Source organism: Eulemur rufifrons, chromosome 29 (assembly GCF_041146395.1).
Source record: "Eulemur rufifrons isolate Redbay chromosome 29, OSU_ERuf_1, whole genome shotgun sequence".
In the NCBI taxonomy this organism is placed as follows: domain Eukaryota; kingdom Metazoa; phylum Chordata; class Mammalia; order Primates; family Lemuridae; genus Eulemur; species Eulemur rufifrons.
Window position 1 is genome coordinate 58,449,545 of NC_091011.1, and position 21,053 is coordinate 58,470,597.

A 21,053-nucleotide genomic window follows, 5' to 3' on the forward strand; every position below is an offset into this window, starting at 1 on the left:
TCCTGTATAAATGAAAGAGAAATAATCTTTTCCAGACAAGCAAATGCTGAGGGAATTCATTACCACTAGACTGGCCTACAAGAAATGCTCAAGGGAGTCCTAAACCTGGAAGTGAAAGGATGATATTTGCCAACATAAAAACACAAAAAATTGTGAAACTTATTGGTAAAGCAAACACACAAAGGATGAAGAGAAAGGACTCAAATGATATTACCACAGAAATCCAACAAACCACAACAATTAGTAAAAGAAAAAGTAAGGAACAAAGAATATATAAAACAACCACCAATATGACAGGAATAAAGCTTCACATCTCAATAATAACCTTGAATGTAAATGGAGGAAATCCTCCACTTAAACAATATAGAATGGTAGAATGAATAAAAAAAGGTTTCAACTATATGCTTCTTACAAGAAACTCACCTTACCAGTAAAGACACATATAGACTGAAAGTAAAGGGTTGGAAAAAGATATTCCACACAAACAGAAACCAAAAGCAAGCAGAAGTAGCTGTACTTCTATCAGATACAACAGAATAATTCAAGAACAGTAAAAGAAAGACAAAGAATGTCGTTATATAATGATAAAGGGATCAGTCCAGCAAGAGATATATGCACTCAACACATGATCACCCAGATTCATAAAGCAAATATTACTAGCTCTAAAGAGAAAGTTAGACTGCAATACACTAATAGGAAGTTCAACACCCTGCTCTCAGCACTAGACAGATCATCTAGGCAGGTGAAGCTGAAGCTGTGCCTTCCCAGGACTGCTGCCTCTTGTTCTGCTCACTTCCAAACCCCTTTCTTTCAATTCTCCATAGTTCTGTGTTCTGGTCACCCAGGTCTGTTATAAGCATTTTTTCACTTGGGATGAAAATTCATCTTTCTGAGGGTGATTTTGTCTGTTTTCCCACCTCGCCCCAACCCCAGGTTCCTGGCTGCCTTTCCTTCTTTCCACACACTTTCCACTGTGACACCAGTTGGCTGTGCTGGATTGGGGCATTTATGCCAGTACTTGCATATGACTTATGAAGTTCATAGTATTTTATTTCTCCTAATTATGTTGTAGGTGTAGGTTATGGGTGGTTTTATTGCTCTCTTAGTAGATATTTACAATTTTTAGAGGGTAAGTAGAGAGGTTAAAATGTAGATGTCAGCCTTCACACTATAGGAGCCCAGAATATTTCAATAAGTATTTTTAAACGAATGATGATGATAGATAGATGGATGGATTAGCATAGGCTTACAGAAGTTAAGAGAGAACTAGAGATGCATATTTCAAAGTCTTCAGCATATAGCTGCTTCCCAAATCTTTCTTTATAACCAGGACTTTCTCCATAGTGCTAGGAGAATAAAGACAGACATCTATTAGGTTCATCACCTTTTGACCTTAAAATGCAGCTTGCAAACTTAAACCAAATAATACCTTTTTCTAAGCCTTTACCAGACAACATCCTTTGTTATACCATGCTTTCCTGCCACCATAACTTGTCGCCATCTCAAATAGATTGACCTGTCATATTTAAGTTAACATTGCAAAAGTTCACATTTATATTTGACAGCTTTTTTCCAGCTAGAAAAGGGACCCTAAATACCCAAAATATTTTTTTTTATTTCAGGATATTATGGGGGTACAAACATTTTGGTTACAAGTTATGACTTTGCCTCACCCAAGCCAGGGTTAGAGGTGTGCCCTTTTCCCATACAGTGCTTACTGCATCCATTAGTTGTGTTTACCCACCCCCACCCTCCCAACACCCAGTGAGTATTACTACCATGCAAGCACCTTACTGTTGAGCAGTTAGTATCAATTTGTTGGCAAGTACATGGAGTGCTTATTCTTCCATTCTTTGTGATACCTCACTTCGGAGGATGGGCTCAAGCTCTATCCAGGATAATATAAGAGGTGCTAGATCACCATTGTTTTTTGTAATTGAGTAGTATTCCACTGTATACATATACCATATTTTATTAATCCACTCATGGATCGAAGGGCACTTGGGTTGTTTCCACATCCTTGCAATAGTGATTTGTGCTGCCATAAACATTCGGGTGCAGATGTCTTTATTATAGAATGTCTTTTGTTCCTTTGGGTAAATGGCTAGTAGTGGGATTGCTGGATCAAATGGTATTTCTATTTTTAGCTCTTTGAGGTATCCCCAGATTACTTTCCACAGCAGTTGTATTAATTTGCAGTCCCACCAGCAGTGTAAGAGTATTCCTGTCTGTCCACATCCTTGCCAGCATTTGTTGTTTTGGGACTTTTTGATAAAGGCCAATCTCACTGGAGTTAGGTGATAACTCATTATGGTTTTTATTTGCATTTCCCTAATGATTGGAGATGTTGAGCACTTTTTTCATATGTTTGCTGGTCATTGTTCTGTCTTCTTTTGAAAAGTTTCTGTTCATGTCCTTTGCCCATTCATTGACAGGGTTGTTTGATTATTTTTGTTGTTGATTTTTTTGAGTTCTGTATAAATTCTTGTTATCAGCCCTTCATCAGATAACAGACTTAAACCTAAGGCATGAAACCTTAAGAATCCTACAAGAAAATATAGGGAAGTCTCTTTCAGACATCGGCCTAGGCAAAGAATTTATGAACAAGACCCCAAAGCAATCACAGCAGCAACAAAAATAAATAAATGGGACCTGATCAAATTAAAAAGCTTCTGCACAGCCAAAGAAACTATCATTAGAGTGAATAGACAGCCTACAGAATGAGAGAAAATATTTGCTTTCTATACATCTGAATACCCAAAATACTATTGAGTACATATTTCTTCATGCATCAATATCTTTCAAGAAAACCTTATCCATATTCTATTTAAATTTGGTAAGATATATTAAGCAATACATTTATTGGAAATTTTCTATGCAATTGTATCTTTCTTCAACAACCAATGCACAAAATCATGGTCAATATTTTTAAAATCCATTAAATACTGTGGTAATTAAATACTCAGGTTGAATCTACCTGACAACATGAATTTAATGCCATCACTGTAAAATACAACTCAGCTAGTTTTTCTTTCCACTAGAAGTAGTAAAGCTCCTATACCCAGAGTTCACAAATGAAGACTTCACAACCTGCATTTCCGTGGTATTGACTGGGTTCATGCTGTACCATATAGACAGTATTCGAGGAAGATGAAAGACAGTGAAACACAAAGGAACAACATTTTCTATTTTCACTTTTAGGTTTTTTAGTTTGTTCTTTGGTTTTGGTTTACTTGTTTATTTTCCTGAATGAATGGAATAAAGTTCTCTGGTAAAGAGGAGCAAGTTGGAGCTTTGATGCACAGAAAAAGGTCTGAAAGGATACACGCCTGCTCTTCTTTACTATGTGGGGGAATGAGTCTGTGCTTAGCTTTCATTAATGTATGGATTTTATTAAAACACAAGAATGTATTCAGGATTGACTTTTATAATAACATGCATTTTTGGATAAAGGAAAAAAGAGACAAAATTATAATAGAATTTATTAGTAAGCAAAAAGTTCTCTTGTATATACTTTATTCTTGCACAGGATCTTTTTCTTCCTTTTTCTCTTTAATTCTAAAAATATATTTCTTGTAAAAATTCATACTAAGGAATTCTAAAACTCCTGTAGACTACTTAGGAGCAAAAGTTGTATGACTTTTTCAGGAGTATTTAGTTATATTTCTCAATTTGTATACTAAGTACACAGCAAAAATCTAAAATATTAGATGAAAAGATTTTAATATGAGAATTAGCTATTACCATCTGGTAGACCATACACTATATTTTGAACCTAGGGAAACTTTGTATGTTTCTTATTTTCTGCTATAATATCATTACCTCAAAAACAATTGAAAAAGAACCTCAATTTTTTTAATAAAAGGGCTAGTCAAAATAAAATAATACAGAATTGAGGGAAATTATCTCTCATTCTGGTTCCTGTCTCCGTCTTCAATATCTTAGTACTTTGCATGATTCCTAAGTTGGTCTGCCTTCCTGGCTTGGGAATGAATTTTAAGGTGGCCACCAGAATGGGCCTCCACATAATCTTACATGAATTAGCATAACCTATGCTTGCTATGGCCCATACACGACACTGCCTCCCAGGAAAGGAACGAACCTCACTCCAGATTGTGCACTCCCGTTATTGAATCTGTGTTTTCTAGGACTCAGGGGGCAGCCCCACTTAAATGTAAATTTTATATTTACCTAGTTTTTCCAGAGAGCAGAAAGATAGGACAAGAGAAAGAAAATAAAAGGTATAATAGCAAAATTAAAAGTCATTTGGTCGGAAATATCTATTGAAAAAAATCAACGCTATATAAAGGAAGAATATAAATGCAGAAATCTTACATTCTCATTTTGTTTAAAAATCCAGTTCTATCCAAATGAATTCAGTGTTATATGTATCTGATTGCACATTAATAGCATGTGAATAGAAGCTATCTAATTGATAAAGTAAGTGAACTAGCTTTTTTCAATGTTTTCATTTTAAAGTTATTTTAGGTTTCCAAAAAATTTTCAAGAATAGTACAAATTGTTTCCACATACCTCTTACCTAGCTTCCCCTAAAGTTTATATCTTTCATAAGTATAATTATTCAAATGAGGAAATTAATATACATATAGACTATTAACTAATCTATAAACCTTATTTGAATTTTGTCCATTGTCCCACTAATGTCCTTCTTGTGGTGTAAGATCCAGTCCATTATCCCATGATGCATCTAGTCATCATGTGTCCATAGTGTTCTTCACCCTGTGGTAAAACTTCAGTCTGTTTTTCTCTTTCATGACCTTGATTGACACTTCTGAAGAGTTCTGGCCAGTTATTTTATTAAATGTCCCTCCATTTGAGTTTGCCCTGTGTTTTCTAATGATCAAAATGAGTTGATTTGATTTTGCCAAGAATACTACAGAAATGAAGTTGTGCCTTTCTCAGTGCATGATATCAGAATGTTAATATCATTTTATTGATGTTAATCTGAGGCCAGAGCTATTGTTATAGATATCATTTACAAAGCATTAGATCATTGATTTGGAAGGTTAGAGAGGATCTATTTCATGCTGTTGAAGTGTTTCTTCCTTATTTTGAAAGCGATTTTCTTTTAATTATAATAAACATGTTTATGGCACCTCCCATGCATAGCTCTTTGCCTGGAGGGGCTCTGTTATCTATCAGAAGGACCCAGCCCCTGGGCCATACCCGATTAAGCTGTGAGTGGATTGTTAACCTGAACGGAGCCATCACATTGACTGGCCAAATGAATTATAATAACGGGTCTGTTTTGAAGAAAATGAACTGGGCCAATGAATTCTTTGAGGGGATGGGATACAGAATTGGGGAACTGAGAGCTCAAAGTAGTGATAGCAGTGCTTGTGGTAAAAAGTAACACAGAGCCAGGTATGGGATGAGCATTCCAGGACACATGCAAGAGGAGCAAGTAAAAGTAGCCTGTCGGTGGAAGAGAAGGAAGAATATACACAGAAAGAAAAGGAACTGAGAGAAAGAGGCACAGGCACACCAACATAAAGAATTTACTGTAGTTCAAAAGACAAAGACAATGAGAGACAGACAAAAGGGAGCCTTATGAGATAGCTTGAGAGATGGTATTCTAAGTTCCTTAATAGCTTTCCAATATTTGGGTCCATTTCCATGAGAAATACAGTCTTTGCAGCTGGGTGCAGTGGTGCTTGCCTATAGTCCCTGCTACTCAGGAGACTGAGGCGGGAAGATTCCTGTAGCCCAGGAGCTCTAGGCCAGCCTGGGCAACTTAGCAAAACCTCATCTCTTAAGAAAAAAAAGAAAGAAATACTGCCCTTGGAATTTTACAAGTTCCCCATTTGCAACCTAAAAACTGCTTTTTGTGAGCTAGCATAAAGGGGTCTCAGTTTTCTGTAATGAAAATTTACCTAATTAAAAAATAAATAAATAAAATGATATTTGGAAAGTGTCATTAAATTTAAAAAAAATAACATGATGACTGTGATAGAATCCAGGCAGAGCTAAGTGCCCATTTAATCTTTTGATTTTATTCCAGTTTTACAAAACTAACATGACTGACTACAAATTAATCTAGACTTTTGCACAGACTTTTACAGGGTAAGAATATCTAATCACTGAATTTGCTCCGTGGTCCCATGGCCTGAAGAAAATCTCAATTAAAGCAGTTCTTATGCAGCATTAACCTTGCTGATCTCAAGTGTTTATTTTTCCCAGTTGCATAGTGTATGTTATTCTTTCATCAGTGTGACCTTAATCATCTGCAGATTTGTTAGCTATTGTTGAATACAGTATTCTAAATAACCTAGGACCCAAGAGCTCCAAGCTACATGCTTGCCTGATTGGGCAAATAGTACACTATTGAAATTCTTTTTCTCATTTGTTAGCTTAATTTGAGGAAGAAGTGATTGGTTTTTTAAAGCTAATTCAAGTCTAAGTAGCTTATTTTTTACAGAGAAAGATAATTTTTAACTTTCTTAACTTTTCTCTATCTATGTACTCTTCAGTTTATAATGTTAAGAAGTTTATTTTATGACTCTCTTTTTATGAGTGAAGAAAAACTTATGAACATTGTGGGTTTTTATTAGCATTCTAACCTAGATCTATCTTTTTGCTTTACAAAGAAAGTATCTTTAAAGGTAATATACACAAACACACATGTGCACATGCACCAACACATATACACACATATATACCACACATACGCATTCATGTATACACATACACACACACCTTTTTTAACATTGCTTGTAGATTTTTACATTCATTCTGACATGATGAAGCAATGCTATAATACAAATAAAGCAATATATGTATCTATTATTGGTTTCTCATAACATCTTTCCATCAATCCCTGGAAATATTTAAAATGAATGACAGCTCTTTGTAACAGAAAGTTAGAGCCATGGTGTATCATTTTGTCTCAAAGTGTGAGTAGAGGACTACTAACATTTGATCTGAAAATACAAGTGTTTTCAATATATAATTTTGCTTCAACATGAATAGTTTACTCTGGAAATATGAAACAAACAAGCAAACAAAATATATTCATATCTTATGATAAGCAAAGCAAATTACCCCTAAAGTCCAAAGACTTTACGATGGTAGGTGGGAAAGTATGTAATAAATTTTTCCCAGGACCTTTGGCCTTGTAAATCTGACAAAGATAAAGAATCAATGAGCTCTGTACCTCTGTGATACATTGCTTAGAATGAGTAATTTATTCATAAAAGAGTCAAAGATGAGGAATAAGTAAAGGAATAGTTTATATTATAAAAGATAATTTTAAAAATTTGACCATGAAATACTTCCATGAGACATTAGCATCAAGAAGTATAACTATCTGTAAGTTATCTATGTTAGGCTTTTGCTCTTTATGTTATTGAACATGATTGTTCTCTGTGTTATTATAGTTGAAATGATATTAAATCTGTCATAAATATGTATCCATGTATTGAGCCATATGAATAATAAACATCCATAATATCAATTGCTATCCTCTGTATATTCTTTTACTTTTGCCGTTTATAAAAGGCACTCAGTAGATACTTGTCTTCTTTTTAATAGCCAACTTCTCCAATAGCTTGGGGGATTTGGTGAAAACCATCTGGATAGTTCTCCTTAATCTAAACTAAGTAGTGTTTATGCTGTGTTAAACAGTTACTGAATTGGTATCTAAATTTGTTAAGATTACTGGAACTGGAGTACAGGGATTTTCAATCCTGAGTTGTTAGGATAAAATGAGTTAGTACATGGAAAGTCCATCAGTACTTGAACCAAAGTTAATACTCCGTAAAGGTTTGCTCTTATTATCATGTGTGTTTGGCTGCAGAATTATCCATGTGTTCTATTACAGAGTGCTTTCCCAGCTCTGCTTAGAGTTTTGTGGAAAAGAAGGCATTTGTATCCTGTTAACTTTCTAAAATTGGAAAAAATCTAAATTCTAAAACCTATATGTCCCTAAAAGATTTGGATGAGGAATTGTGGATCTGTATTTAATTTGATGGCACAAAGAAATAAAAACACTCATATACTCTCAGTGAGATTGTAAATTGGTACTCTTTTGTGAGTGGGAAGGTGGTAATCTGACAACATATATCAAAACCCATAAAAGAATTTATGCCCTTTAATCCAAAATTCTATATCTAGGAATTTGTCATTACTAAATTATTAGAAGATGATAAAAGATTTAGGCTTTAGTAGGTCCAGCACAGATAATACATGACAGGTAACATCTGAAAAGCCCCAAATGTTCAGTACTAGAAGGTGGCTGAATTACACAGCCTCTAGCCATACCGCAGACCACTACTGTGTCACCGTAAAAGTGATATTGTACAGTAATGCTCATTCACATTGAAAGATGTCCTTGGTATTTGGTTTAGTAGGAGTATAAGGCTATAAAAACAATATGTACCATATGATGTAATTTCTTTAAAATTATTTGTATTAATATGCATAGAAAACTACTTGAGGGATATTCACTGTTAACAGTGGTTATCTCTGGATGACAGGATTGCAGATAATTCTGATTTTCTTTTTATAGCTATGCTTTGTCTACAGTGACATATGTTACTACTATAATAAAACTTTTTTCACTTAAACATAGTATTTAAGTATGTCAATATATCTTGTTTCAAATTCTATATATCTAAAATTAGTATCTATCAAAAATATATTCATATTTGTAGGTGTTAATAATTATAAATGCTCATTGTTTTTGGAAAACAATATTATAAAGCAAAGTCTAGTTTTCAAACACTATGTATTTGCCAATTGTAGCATTTATAGTATTGTTGATATTTTAATGTGTGTGTATTATACTTAGCCATGAAGAATTGGAAATATGAACTATACTGTCAAGGAAAGTATGTTCACAATTTTAGCCTTTATTTTTATTTTTTTTTTTATTTCATCTTATTATTATGGGGGGCCCAGAGAGTATATTGGTGGCATTCAAATTCTGACCCATGTAGGGTAGACAGCAAGCTAACTATCTCAAATAGTGGGGTATCAATTGAGAATTTATAATGTCTTTGTGTCAGTCCTCAGGAACAATTTGCTATCCTCAGAAAATATATTTTGAAAATATGATCTTTGTCCTGAAATACTCCTTTAACAATACAAATAAATAAGAGAACCATGTGCACTTTCAGGAAAGTGATTTGCCTTCTGTATTGCACTAACTGGTGATAGCATGATGACGTGCCATCCTGCTGCTTGGCATGGGATAAATGGCTAGACCCAGCAGTATATCTGCAGAGAAGAGAGCTCTGTGTTTTAACTGCCAATTTTCAAGTCAGTGCTTCTTATAGTTTCTACAATATGTGTCTGAAATTTGGTGCTGACTCTGAATGCTTTATTCCACTTTGGTAGACCATTTCTGCAATCCATGAATAATTAAATTATATTACTTTTTATTGGAAATTGTGATATCTGTTCTTTATTTACTGAAAGAAATAATTCTTTATTTTTCAGAGCTTCCATATGGCTGGGAAAAAATCGATGATCCCATTTATGGCACTTATTATGTTGAGTAAGTCTCTAAGTGTGATATTAACTTGTTATTAATATGTTGTGAAATTATGTTAGTATTTCATTTATTGAGCATGTGTGGCTAACAGCCCCTTTATTTCTCTTTCATCTTACTTTGAAGTATCCACAAAGACTGTAGCAGCACTAGCTAGCTGTCTCCTGCTTCTCCAGCTGGCTAATTTGTCATTCCTTTCCTTTGACTCATGATTCTAAAACACCAATTGGATAAGTGTGTTTCACACTGTCCTCTAAATGAGTGATAATTAAAGATATCGAAGTAAATGCCTTTCATTTTGCAATCAAAATGTTGGGAGCTGACTGGTTGTGCAAAAGAGATGTTCTATTTAACCAGATTTCAAAGTCAATTAAATGAATCAGCCATACTTTCCAGTTTAAGGATAAAATAAAATTTAGATTTTTTTCTCTTGTAGGACCTCATTTCAAATCAACAGTATTCTTTCAGTAGATTGAACTTTTATGTTACCTATTGGAGGTTGCATTGTGTTAATATATCTTATCTTGGTATGGATTATTCTTTCTGCATTCCCTTTTATTCTGAATAAAAAACCTATTAGGGCTTAAATTATTTACACTTATTTTTCTTAGGGAAATCAAGTAATATTCATTATTTTCAAAAGTTAAATATCTGATTTCTTTTTCCAGAACCCCTTCTTTTAATAGAGAATTTAAAAAAAAAAAAAATCTTATCTATTATGTAATGTTCCTAAAGTTATTTGGGTGAATAACAAAGCCTGTATAATCCTGTGAGAAGTATACTACCCAAGAAATGCAGAGGTTGAAAAACAAAAAAACTTTTCCATTATTTATCAAGATCTTACTCTGTTTTCCCTAACCATGTGCTGCTTAGCAATAATTATCTAGATGGCCAAGGGTTACAGATTGATGGCTTTAGTGTTAAATTGTTTTTGTAACAATATTCAAACAATTACTAAGCTTTCATTACGTGTCAAGCCCTTTCTTGTGCTGGATGCACAGAGAGGGAAGACCTGTGTACTTCCTGCGCTTGAGCATCTCCCTCTTGAGCACTTGTCTTGAATACTTTGACCCACATTTTCATTTGGAAAAGCCCCAATTTTGGCCCCACAGACAGTCATTTCCAGATTCACAGTAAAGGTGAATTCAGCTCATTTGCCGTGTGCAATCTTCTGACATAGTATCTCACATCTAATGTCATGTGGATACTCAATAGATACAAAAGTAAGATAAACACATAGAGGTATCCCTAATCACAAAAATAAAAAGGAAATCATTTGTAAATAGTTATAAGGTCTCTGAGTCCCACTAGATTGCTAATCAGTTAAAATACTCATATTTTAATAATACTATAGCTAAAGTATCTGAATAAATTTAACATTAAATATTTCCAAGCAACGCTAGCTTTTCTTAATTCACTGAATCAAACTGCATGGTGCCTAAACCTATTACATCTGAAATCCAAGGCAATTTTATGTAAGGAAGGAGAACTGAGTGTAAGACATACCATATCTTGTTTTTAATACATTTCTTTGCAGAATAATTGAATAAGAATCCTTCCTTAGTCCAGATATTAGCAAACCCCATAATGATCCAGATAGCAAATATTTTGGGGGGCCATATGGCCTCTGTCACAACTACTCAGTTCTGCCATTATAGTTTGAAAGCAGCCACAGGTGACACCTAAATGGATGGAGCTATGTTTCAATAAAACTTTATTTTCAAAAACAGACAGCTTGTTGAATTTAGCTTGCAGATCATATACTGATGATTGCCCTATTCTTATTCTTCAGATTGTTTTTCCATGTCCTCATCTCCTTTCAGGCTTCCAAATGCAGGAAGCAGTATTTGACTCAAACCTTTCTTCTCTGCCCTAATCGTCTATCAGAGAGTTGATACCCCCACACATCAGAAAGCTATGATTCCTACCTTCTTGATCATTGAGATATGTGTAAAGATCTGCTGGTGGTAGATCCCTTATAGTCAGTGATAGAATTCGATATTGACTATAACCCTAAAAGAAAATTTTCCTTGCTATCTTTATACTTCAAGTGGATTTTATTTGTTTTTGCTTAAATTATACTTCCCTCTACATTTTTCTACTTTATTTTCCATGTATCACAGCCATAGTCAGAAAATTAGTTACAATTTAGTCAGTGAAGTCTTACACAATTAGATCAGATTGACGTGTTTATAGTTTTAGATTTCAAGTGATTATGAGGTCATATATATAGGTCATAGTGAGTCAAAATAGTTTCACTTCCTTCCAGTTACATCCAGTTCTGTTATTTGTCATGATCTTGTCCCCATTACATAATTTAATAAAGCATACTAGTATCAATCATTAAGTGTGTAGGGTATATCAAGCCAAGGAAAAAACTGAGACAAATGAATAAATAATTCAAACTTAATGTTAAGTAGAGTATCATTCCAATATTTTTCAGAAACATCCTTTTGGAAAAATTCATAAACATAATTAAAATACCTCAGTTTATTCTATATAATATATACATTACTTGAAATGAGGGACATCTTCCATCCCAACAGAGACAACTTGTTAAATATTTTAATTGGAATATATCTGTTTACATGGTTTGTTTTGATATTGTATCTCATCTCCATTCCACTATTATTTCAACAAGGTATATATTTTCTCTGAACAGCAGTCTTGTTTATGGAAACTATATGAATATATATATAAACATGGAGGTTCTTCATCACTTCCAGTCCATAGAGTGGTTTTGTTGGGGAAAAAAAATCACCAAATTTCTTATTGCTAATTATACAGAAAAACAGTAAACATCTAGTCTGAGTTAAGACTTAGCATTAGCAACTTTTTCAGTTTATATGTCATAAATATAAAATATAAACTGCCTAGATTAAGATGCTGTTTATAATTGTGATGATAACATTAATGTCAGCATCTTAAGGAATTGTATATTTTAAATTTGCAAAATTAATATTTAGTTAATGTAGCAAAACAAGTTGTCTTTTTTATAAACATATAGTCAAGAAAATGTTGATTCACAGATGCTATTAATGACAATGAGCACTAGTTTCTCTGTAGAGCTATGATATTTTATTTTTAATAACACACCATTTATGCAGTTGGAGGCACTGTTTACATGATATGAAAAATATTCCTCCTTCCTGCTCAGTAGCAAAAAAGCCTAAGTGCATGGACACTAGAGGTCCACCTTAGCAGTTAGCCACTCTCTTCAAACAGACCAACAACTGGGAACAGAAGTTACAGAGTGGGCTCTCTTTCATCAGCAAAGGGATGCCAGATTTAAATTTGTGTTATGTCTCTGGCACAGTTGCACAAATTTTACTCTCAGCTAGGCAGGCAGATAGAAATTCCAGCAATCAAGAACAGAGAAGAATTTACACAGTTGGAAACTGACAAACCTGGATTGGATAGGTTTTGACCACTATAACCGACTTTACCTACTATGCCACAATTCTGTCCCCTGCAAATTCAATTTTAAGATTATAGGTTTAATGAAATATATATTAAATATATTTAAGAACTAGAAAAGTTGTCATCATCATCATAATCTTGTCATCAAAATACTTAACATTTATTGAGTGCTTAGTATGTGCCATGAACTGGGCTAAGTGCCCAACAGTCTTTACCACATGTATAATCCTCTCTATGGTGATAATGAGCTAAATTGTCTTAAGTTTACAAATGAGGAAACCTGGCTAAAGAAGTTAAGGGGCTTAGCCAGCACCACACATTATGAGACGAAGGGCTAAAATTTGGACCCAGGCAGTGTGACTGCAGAGTCCAGACTCCAAACTCTTGTTCAAAGTGCCTCCTATAAATTTAGCATTTCTTACCCATAATGGTCCAAACAAGCCTTTGAGATACATCACTGGAGAAGAATAAGGGATTCCCCAAGAACAGGTCCTCCCTGCTTCTTCTGGTGCTGTTCATGCAGGACACCCAGCAATGGGAGCACTGTGAGATTGCTGCTGCCCACCTTCTGAGCCACCAGCCCCCTTGCCCAGAGTGTCCCTGGACATCATGGTCACCAGGAGCAAGACCTGAAAGAAGAGGAATCCTTATTGTGTGGCTCTTAGCATAGGAAAGTTGGCACTACTTTGGAGCAGTAGAGGCAGCACACAGCCTGTATTTTAAAGAACAATGGGCCTCACTCAATACTTTCTAAATTTTACCTGCAGTCAGGGCAAACAGACCAACTTTCGACTCTAAGTAGCAGCAGAAAGAATTTAGCCTGATTTTTCCTGACAGACACCAAATCCATGATAGGTGTAGCACTTAGCAATGTATTAAGAAATCCTAAAGCTGCTAACTAGAAATGTAACTGTCACTGTTCATAAAGAAAGGGAAAAATTTTTAATGAAAAAGTATAAAATGTAGAGCCAAACTGCTGTGACTTTTGTATAAATGTGGTTTTCTCTCCTCTTTTGTGAAATTATGTCTGCTGGGTACATTTTGGTTTTAATGGCAGTTACACAATTTGCTTAACTAGCTGCTGGTCCAGAAGACACAATTTCCTGGGACAGTTTTCATGCGAAGCTGCCTCCTCTGGCACAGACAGAGAAGCAAACCATATAACTATAGTTAAAATGATAGTGGGGACTGGCAGATGTGATTTTCATGTAAAGGTTTTACAAGTTCTTTATGTGATGTCACACATCTGCTGCTATAAAACATTACTTGTGTGCAGTTCCAGAAAGTATGAAAAATACTGCATAATATCTTCAATGTAACATTTAATGTAAAAGGAAATCACATTCATTTCATGGTTAATGGTGAGTGTCTGTCATGATACGGCAAGTTGGAAAGTGGTTAGAGGCCGGGCGCGGTGGCTCACGCCTGTAATCCTAGCACTCTGGGAGGCCGAGGCGGGTGGATTGCTCAAGGTCAGGAGTTCGAGACCAGCCTGAGCGAGACCCCGTCTCTACTAAAAATAGAAAGACATTATATGGACAACTAAAAATCTATATAGAAAAAATTAGCCGGGCATAGTGGCGCATGCCTGTAGTCCCAGCTACTCGGGAGGCTGAGGCAGTAGGATCGCTTAAGCCGAGGAGTCTGAGGTTGCTGTGAGCTAAGCTGACGCCACGGCACTCACTCTAGCCTGGGCAACAAAGTGAGACTCTGTCTCAACAAAAAAAAAAAAAGAAAGTGGTTAGAGAGGACTTTAACTCAATATCTTACCTTAAGAATGTTTCTCTCCTCCAGGCCTTTGAGTACTTTTCTAAATTTTCAAAGAAAAATACTTCCTAACTTTAGAATTTTTAAAAATTCAGTATACATGTAAAACATTTCCAGTTAAAAATAGACAAAAAAGGATATCCTTTTAAAATCTTGAGCTTTTTTTTTTTTTTTTGGAGAAATTTTTCCTATGCTGAAAATTAGTTTTTCAAACCATTTCAATGTTTTCTTCAATCTTTAAAACTAGAAAACTTTTAAAATGCTTTTTAAACAGCTATTTAACAAAGAAATCTTTTCTTGAACGTACAAATGTGTATAATAGAAGATACCAAAGTGAAATGACACTGTTGGTGAAGTTGCTCTGTGACTTTCTATGGTAAGGTGAGCTCTAAATCTTATAAACAGCATTCGAACATATCAATGGTTATCACTTAGTGGCCAAAAGTATGTGCTGTAGAGTTGCACAGTATGCTAGCCCTGCAGCTGCCCAGCTGTGAGATCGTGGGTAGGCAAATTTTAGAGAAGAAGAAAGAGGAAGAGGAGGAAGAAGACGAGGAGAAATAAAGGAAGAAAGGGAGAGAAGGGGGGAATATTTACTGTGCACTTAGTACATGCCAAGTATTATCCTAAATGCTTTATGTGTACTAGCTGGTTTAATCCTCACAGAAACCCTGTAAAATCTATTATCCCTATTTTATAGATAAGGAAACCAAAGTTTAGATATTTCCATAAGTGCTAAATAATAGGGCCAGAATTTGAACCTAGGCAGTCTCATCCCAGAGTTTGTATTTAGCACTTAACACACGTATGTAGTAAGCTCTCATTAATGTTAGTTATTTTTAAATTGTGTGTATCCCAATAACATGTACAAGGCCTCTCCTTTTGGCATTACTTGCTTTTCCAGTACTTTCATGATTGCAATATATTCCAAAAAGTAAAAAATTCTAAGGGAAACTATTTGATTTGGAATGGAACATATAACTTAATCTCATGGTTAGAATGTGCCACATTGAATAAGAATAGTGTTTCTTTAGAATTATTGATAACTCCATAAACCATCGAAATTGATGAAATAAGGACTAAAGAATGTGATGTTTCCATGGCTTCCAAAGAGGTTGAGGCTTCAGGGTAATTCATAAGGAAATTATATTGTCATTATCTAGAGTACTTGTCATCTTGTATACCTGGGAATTCGTGATAATAATAGTAGAAATAGTAATGTATAAGGCACTATTTTAACTTTCAGTGTGCTTTCACATCCGTTATCCCAGATGACAGTCACAACATTTACAAATGAGAAGACCAAATCTCTGAGGAGTTAAGTGGATTCCCCAAGGACCTACGGCTGATAAGGTTGAAGCCATGCCTTATCAGCCATGCCCATACCTTGTAGAACAAAGAAGGGCCTCTTGATAGAGTAGCTATGTTTTATGTTAACAAATTTGTTCTATTTTTATACTTTATAAAGTATTTTTCAACATTTATTAAACAATGATAAATCAGTAAATTCCACTTCACAGTTGGACAAAAGAAACAAGGATTTCAAAATAAATATTGGGTACCCTACCTCTAACCAAACTACAATCAGCCTTTTTTAAATTACATTATTTAACTCCTAATTGACTTATTTAACTTTTTACCTCCTTCCAGTTGACCCAGACTGATTTCATAGTCTGTGGCATCACTTCTTTTAGCCTGGAGAAACCAAGTAATCAGGCCTTATGAGTCTCTAAGATCCTAGTAGGAAGTGAGGCATCTCCTAACTCCACACACATGCTCTTCAACTGTGTTAGCATTTCTGATAGTTTGAAATTGATGATTCTGACTTATCCCCTCTGTACTACTCACTCATATTATGTAAATTTCAACTGGCTATTGATTTACTTTCCTAACACTATAATTCAACTATAGATCAGTTGAAAGGCTTATGGGTTTAACTCTTCATTCCAGGGTCCCTCAAACATTTTATACCATGATCCTTTCAAATGAAGTGAAGTCTCATGTCCAATCTCTCTTCTTGCCACTACCATCCAGTCAAGAGCAGTATGCCCCTCATCTACCCCTTTCATGAAGTTAGAGGTCATTTTTCATGCTATGAGACACTTTACCATTGTTGGCTCATTCTAATAGGATCAACATTTGCTCCTAGTCACCCTCCCCCAGCCCTGAAGGTCTTTCCAACTGAAGGAAAGAAAACTTGACTCTAATTAAACATCCAAGGGCTGTCTGGAAAGTATCCAGCCATTGTTAATATATTTTTTATATTATATGGCTGGATACTTTCCGGATAGCACTTGTACTTTTATTAGAAACTATTTGATCTCATAAACTGCTTAACAAATCTTCTGGTTCCAAATAGAGAATGTTTTAGGCACCCAGAAGTTTAAATTGTTTTACTTGTAGATGGATTTTTATAAATAACAATGAATTATTTGCCTTGACGTCAGAATTACCTATAAGCATTATCTTTTTGCAAACAATTTTTACAATTCAAGTAAATTATTTTCTTTGTGCTAAAGTCAGTAATAAGGGGCAAAGGAACTATTACTCTCATATCAACTTTGACAATATAGTTGTAAATAAAGATGACTGTCAGATAAACACATTTTGGGGGGGATTTTGTTTGTCTTTAAGCATCTTTTATGAATCTAACAAATTAAACAGGGCCCTTGTTTAGGCACTTATGGAGAGGTTAAGGTTAGACAAACAGCACAATAGTACACAAAATCAGGGAAATTTTCCGGCCAAGGGCAACAGCATGAGGTACATAGTCCTGAGCCTTCCTTATCCCACGAAGAGAAGGCAGGAACGGTCACAACTGGAGGTACCATTCTGTGTGCTGCCAGAGAAGGGCCATGTGTCTTCCTTCTACTTCATCTTTTTCACAGGACAATAGGAACTTGAGAATGGCCTTGCAAAGGCAAGGAGGACATCTGAATTTGAGGGATTATTGCTCAAGAGAGTTTCAGACAACATTCTGGGCTGGATGTAAGCTGCATGGGAAGTGGCATTCCTGTACCAAGAGGACCTTAAAGAACTGTAGGAAGTGCTGTCCCTCTTGTTGGAAGAGGGGACCCCTGTCCCAGGTAGCTCATTGCTAGATAATCAAGAGAACACTGCCAGCACCCTTTATTAGACACTCCTGTTTGCCTCTCACCAAGGCAATGTCACACAGCAAGTAGAGAATTGTTATTCATTATTTATGAAAAAGTTCATATAGCTTATGCATTCTCCTCTCTCCAGATTAAATGTGCTATGCTTCTTGTGCATGAACTGCAGATTGTTTCATGCTAACAGCCTGTACCATTACATACTTTGGAGTCATATCTTAGACTAAGTTCTAAAGTTGTTAGCACATGAAGCAAGAATTGCAGAGTCAAAATTATCCCAACAATTCCTCAGGATCCTGTCATATTGGAGACTAGCATACTAAAACAACACCATATTTTTCCTTTGGTGTTGAAAAAGCATTCCTTCTGGAATTAAAGTAGTTGGCTGGCATTTGGGTCTTTTAGATCTTTAATAAACACATAACTTGAATCACATTCAGCTCAGAGAGATGCTAACACTGTCAAAGGTATGAAGGAACTTAGTCAAACTGAGGAAGCGCAGATTTATGTCATTCTTGGAGCACCCTCTGATAGGATAAAACAGATGATGGCTACCCTACCTAGGCAAAATGTATTGCTCCTTGCCCCTGCCTGAGAACTATGATTTATCTTTTTATCAATATGCAGATAATGTTTTTCAAAATTCCTTTTGTGTGTCATGAACCATGATGTTAATAATAGCTTGGGTTTTTTTGCATCCATGATTTAGAATTTACAGGTTAGGAAAAAATTACATTTAACCTCCATGGCTTTTATCTGTTAAATGAGTGGTTTGGATTAGGTGATTGCTAAAGTCTCTTCTAGTTCAAGGAATAGCCACTGCACTTTGTGTTAACAAGAATGAAATTGGCCATTTTTCTATATTAAGCCTCATTATTTTCTCATTATGGCAGCTGCTGATCAAAGAATACTTAAAATTTTTAAAGCATTTTCTTTCAATCTCTACTGCTTGGCTAGACAGTAACTTATATTACAATTCTTTTATTTTATTTTAATTATTTTAACATTCCTATCATATGAGTGTTATAGAAAGAAGACTTCTCAGAAGGGTGGATTATTAAAATAGAATCTTCTTACAAAGCTATGAAAAAAATAGAAATGTACTTGATATCTAAAGAGATGAGACTGATATTAAGATTGTCGTTAAAAGGGCAAAAAGATAAAGTATAAATTTATAAACAAAAAGGGTAAGAACTATATTTTTAACCACTGTCAAAGCTAAATACATTTGAAGGGAAATTGTTTTCCATTTTTATAATATAAAGTGACATCACTAAACATTATTTATTACTAGCATTTAACAGATGACTTCATATTTAACTAGATGAAATATTATAATAGACTCAGCTAATTGTGTAATAAAAATGGATGAATCACAGAAATTTTTATCATCAAATTTCACATTTAAGCTTAATCTAGCTAAGTAAGCTGAACTTTAGAATTGTCAAGAAAAAAAATTCTATTTTGTGGCCAAGAAGGTTAACTGGATCTAATAAAGGCAAAAGAAAGGTTATTTGTTGTGATAAGCTAATAAAATTAATTTTGTATAACTTTAGTCTGGAAAAAACTTACCATTAGGTATCTGATTTCTGAAAGCTTATTAAGCACCACTTGTTGAGTTCATCATAATGCAAAGATCTTAGTTCATGTTTCCATTAAGCACAACACTCATATATGGAGGTTGACAAAGTCCCTTAATTCCATTCTCTCTCCAGTTTTAATTTGGCATGAAAAAATATGAATATATTTTCAGATAAATAAAATTATAGGAATGGTTATCTTTCTTTTGTCTATAGTATTGCTCAGTAACCTGGTTTGGGGTATTGACCTCATATGTAAATTTTATCTCCAAGGGGGGTCCTCCTTACTTAATCAACTATTAATCAACCCAGAGAAAAAAAATATTAATAGCTACCACTATTATGCACTTGGTATGTACTGGCATTTTGCAGAACTCATTTAAAAATCATTGCAATGCTTTATAACAGATACTGTGATTCTGTTTTACAGACAGAGAAAATGAAACTTAAACAAGCCAGCTAGCAGGTGATTAAAAAGTGAGTTACAGCCCAGGACAGGCATTAAGAGACTTCACACATATTTAAGTTGCCCTTGACTCCCAGACCCTAAATATTCCAATAATATTAAAATCAACTTGAATTTATACAATGCTTCCTCTTTAAACATTCTCATATATTTTATCTTGTTTGCTCCTCAAAACAGTCCTGTGAGGTGAGTAGGATATTTACAGATGAGGCGGCTGCAGTTCAGAACATTAGGGAAATTTCTCAAAGATAATGAGTGGTAGACTGAATCTTCACATGTAGCTTAAACCCCAAATGCTGATTTGTTTTCAAAAATGGGAGAGAATGACAACTCAGACTCATTCTTACTGGCTTTGAAAGTGGCTTTCACTTTGGTAAAACCCTGGAGGTACACGTGAGACTGAGGGTACCAGGAGTGCAGGTGGCTCCCCCTTGCCTCTGTATGTGCCCAGGGGGTGCTGGTGAATGTTGCCCACGTGGGGTGGGAAGTCCACCACTTATGAAAGGTGATTTTCATATGAGCGTCAGTGGGAAAGTTCTCACTCAAGATTCCACCCCGTTACATAAAAAAATCCCTTGCCGAGTAAGTGACATGTTTCCATTTCTTTATTTTATTTGTTTTAATTGACAAATAATAAGTGTACATACTCCTGGGGTACATAGTGATATTTCGATACATATAATATATAGTGATCAAATCAGGGTAATTAGCATATCCACCATCTCAAACATTACTTTGTGTTGGGAACATTCAATATCCTCCTTTGAGCTGTTTGCAAGTATATATTATTGTAAACTAGAGTCATCCTACAACTTATTCCTCCTATATAGCTATAATTTTGTATCCTTTAATAAATCTCTCCATTTCTTATTGTATTACTGGACCGCAGAAAGACTGAACATGGCCAACAACCCAGAGCATCCTTTTCAAAGTTTGAGACAAGAGATACATAGTTTTGTTATTGTTACCTACCCCCATTCTCCCTCACATACTACTTTAATTGTATTTTAAATATTAGCATAGAATCTCCTCATTATCATTATCATAGTTATCAGAGACATGGACCATACTCAACTTCCAGAGTCAGCAAGGGCAACAAGTTCAAGAAATTAGTGTTAGGACTTGCCCCAAGGGAAACCTAAAGGCAACCCTTGGAAGAGACCCTTCTGGTTTGAAAAACATGGTACACAAAGCCAGGT

The 21,053-nt window shown here is 34.9% G+C and overlaps 1 protein-coding gene across 2 annotated transcripts in view; it reads left to right on the top strand.

The window, feature by feature from the left end:
• MAGI2 (membrane associated guanylate kinase, WW and PDZ domain containing 2) overlaps nt 1-21,053 on the top strand; it is a 1,290,578-nt gene that overhangs the window by 978,221 nt on the left and 291,304 nt on the right. For both annotated transcript variants that reach the window (XM_069462132.1, XM_069462133.1), the window contains exon 7: nt 9,460-9,517. In XM_069462132.1, the coding sequence (XP_069318233.1) occupies nt 9,460-9,517 (58 nt within the window). The remainder of the gene's footprint in view (nt 1-9,459; nt 9,518-21,053) is intronic.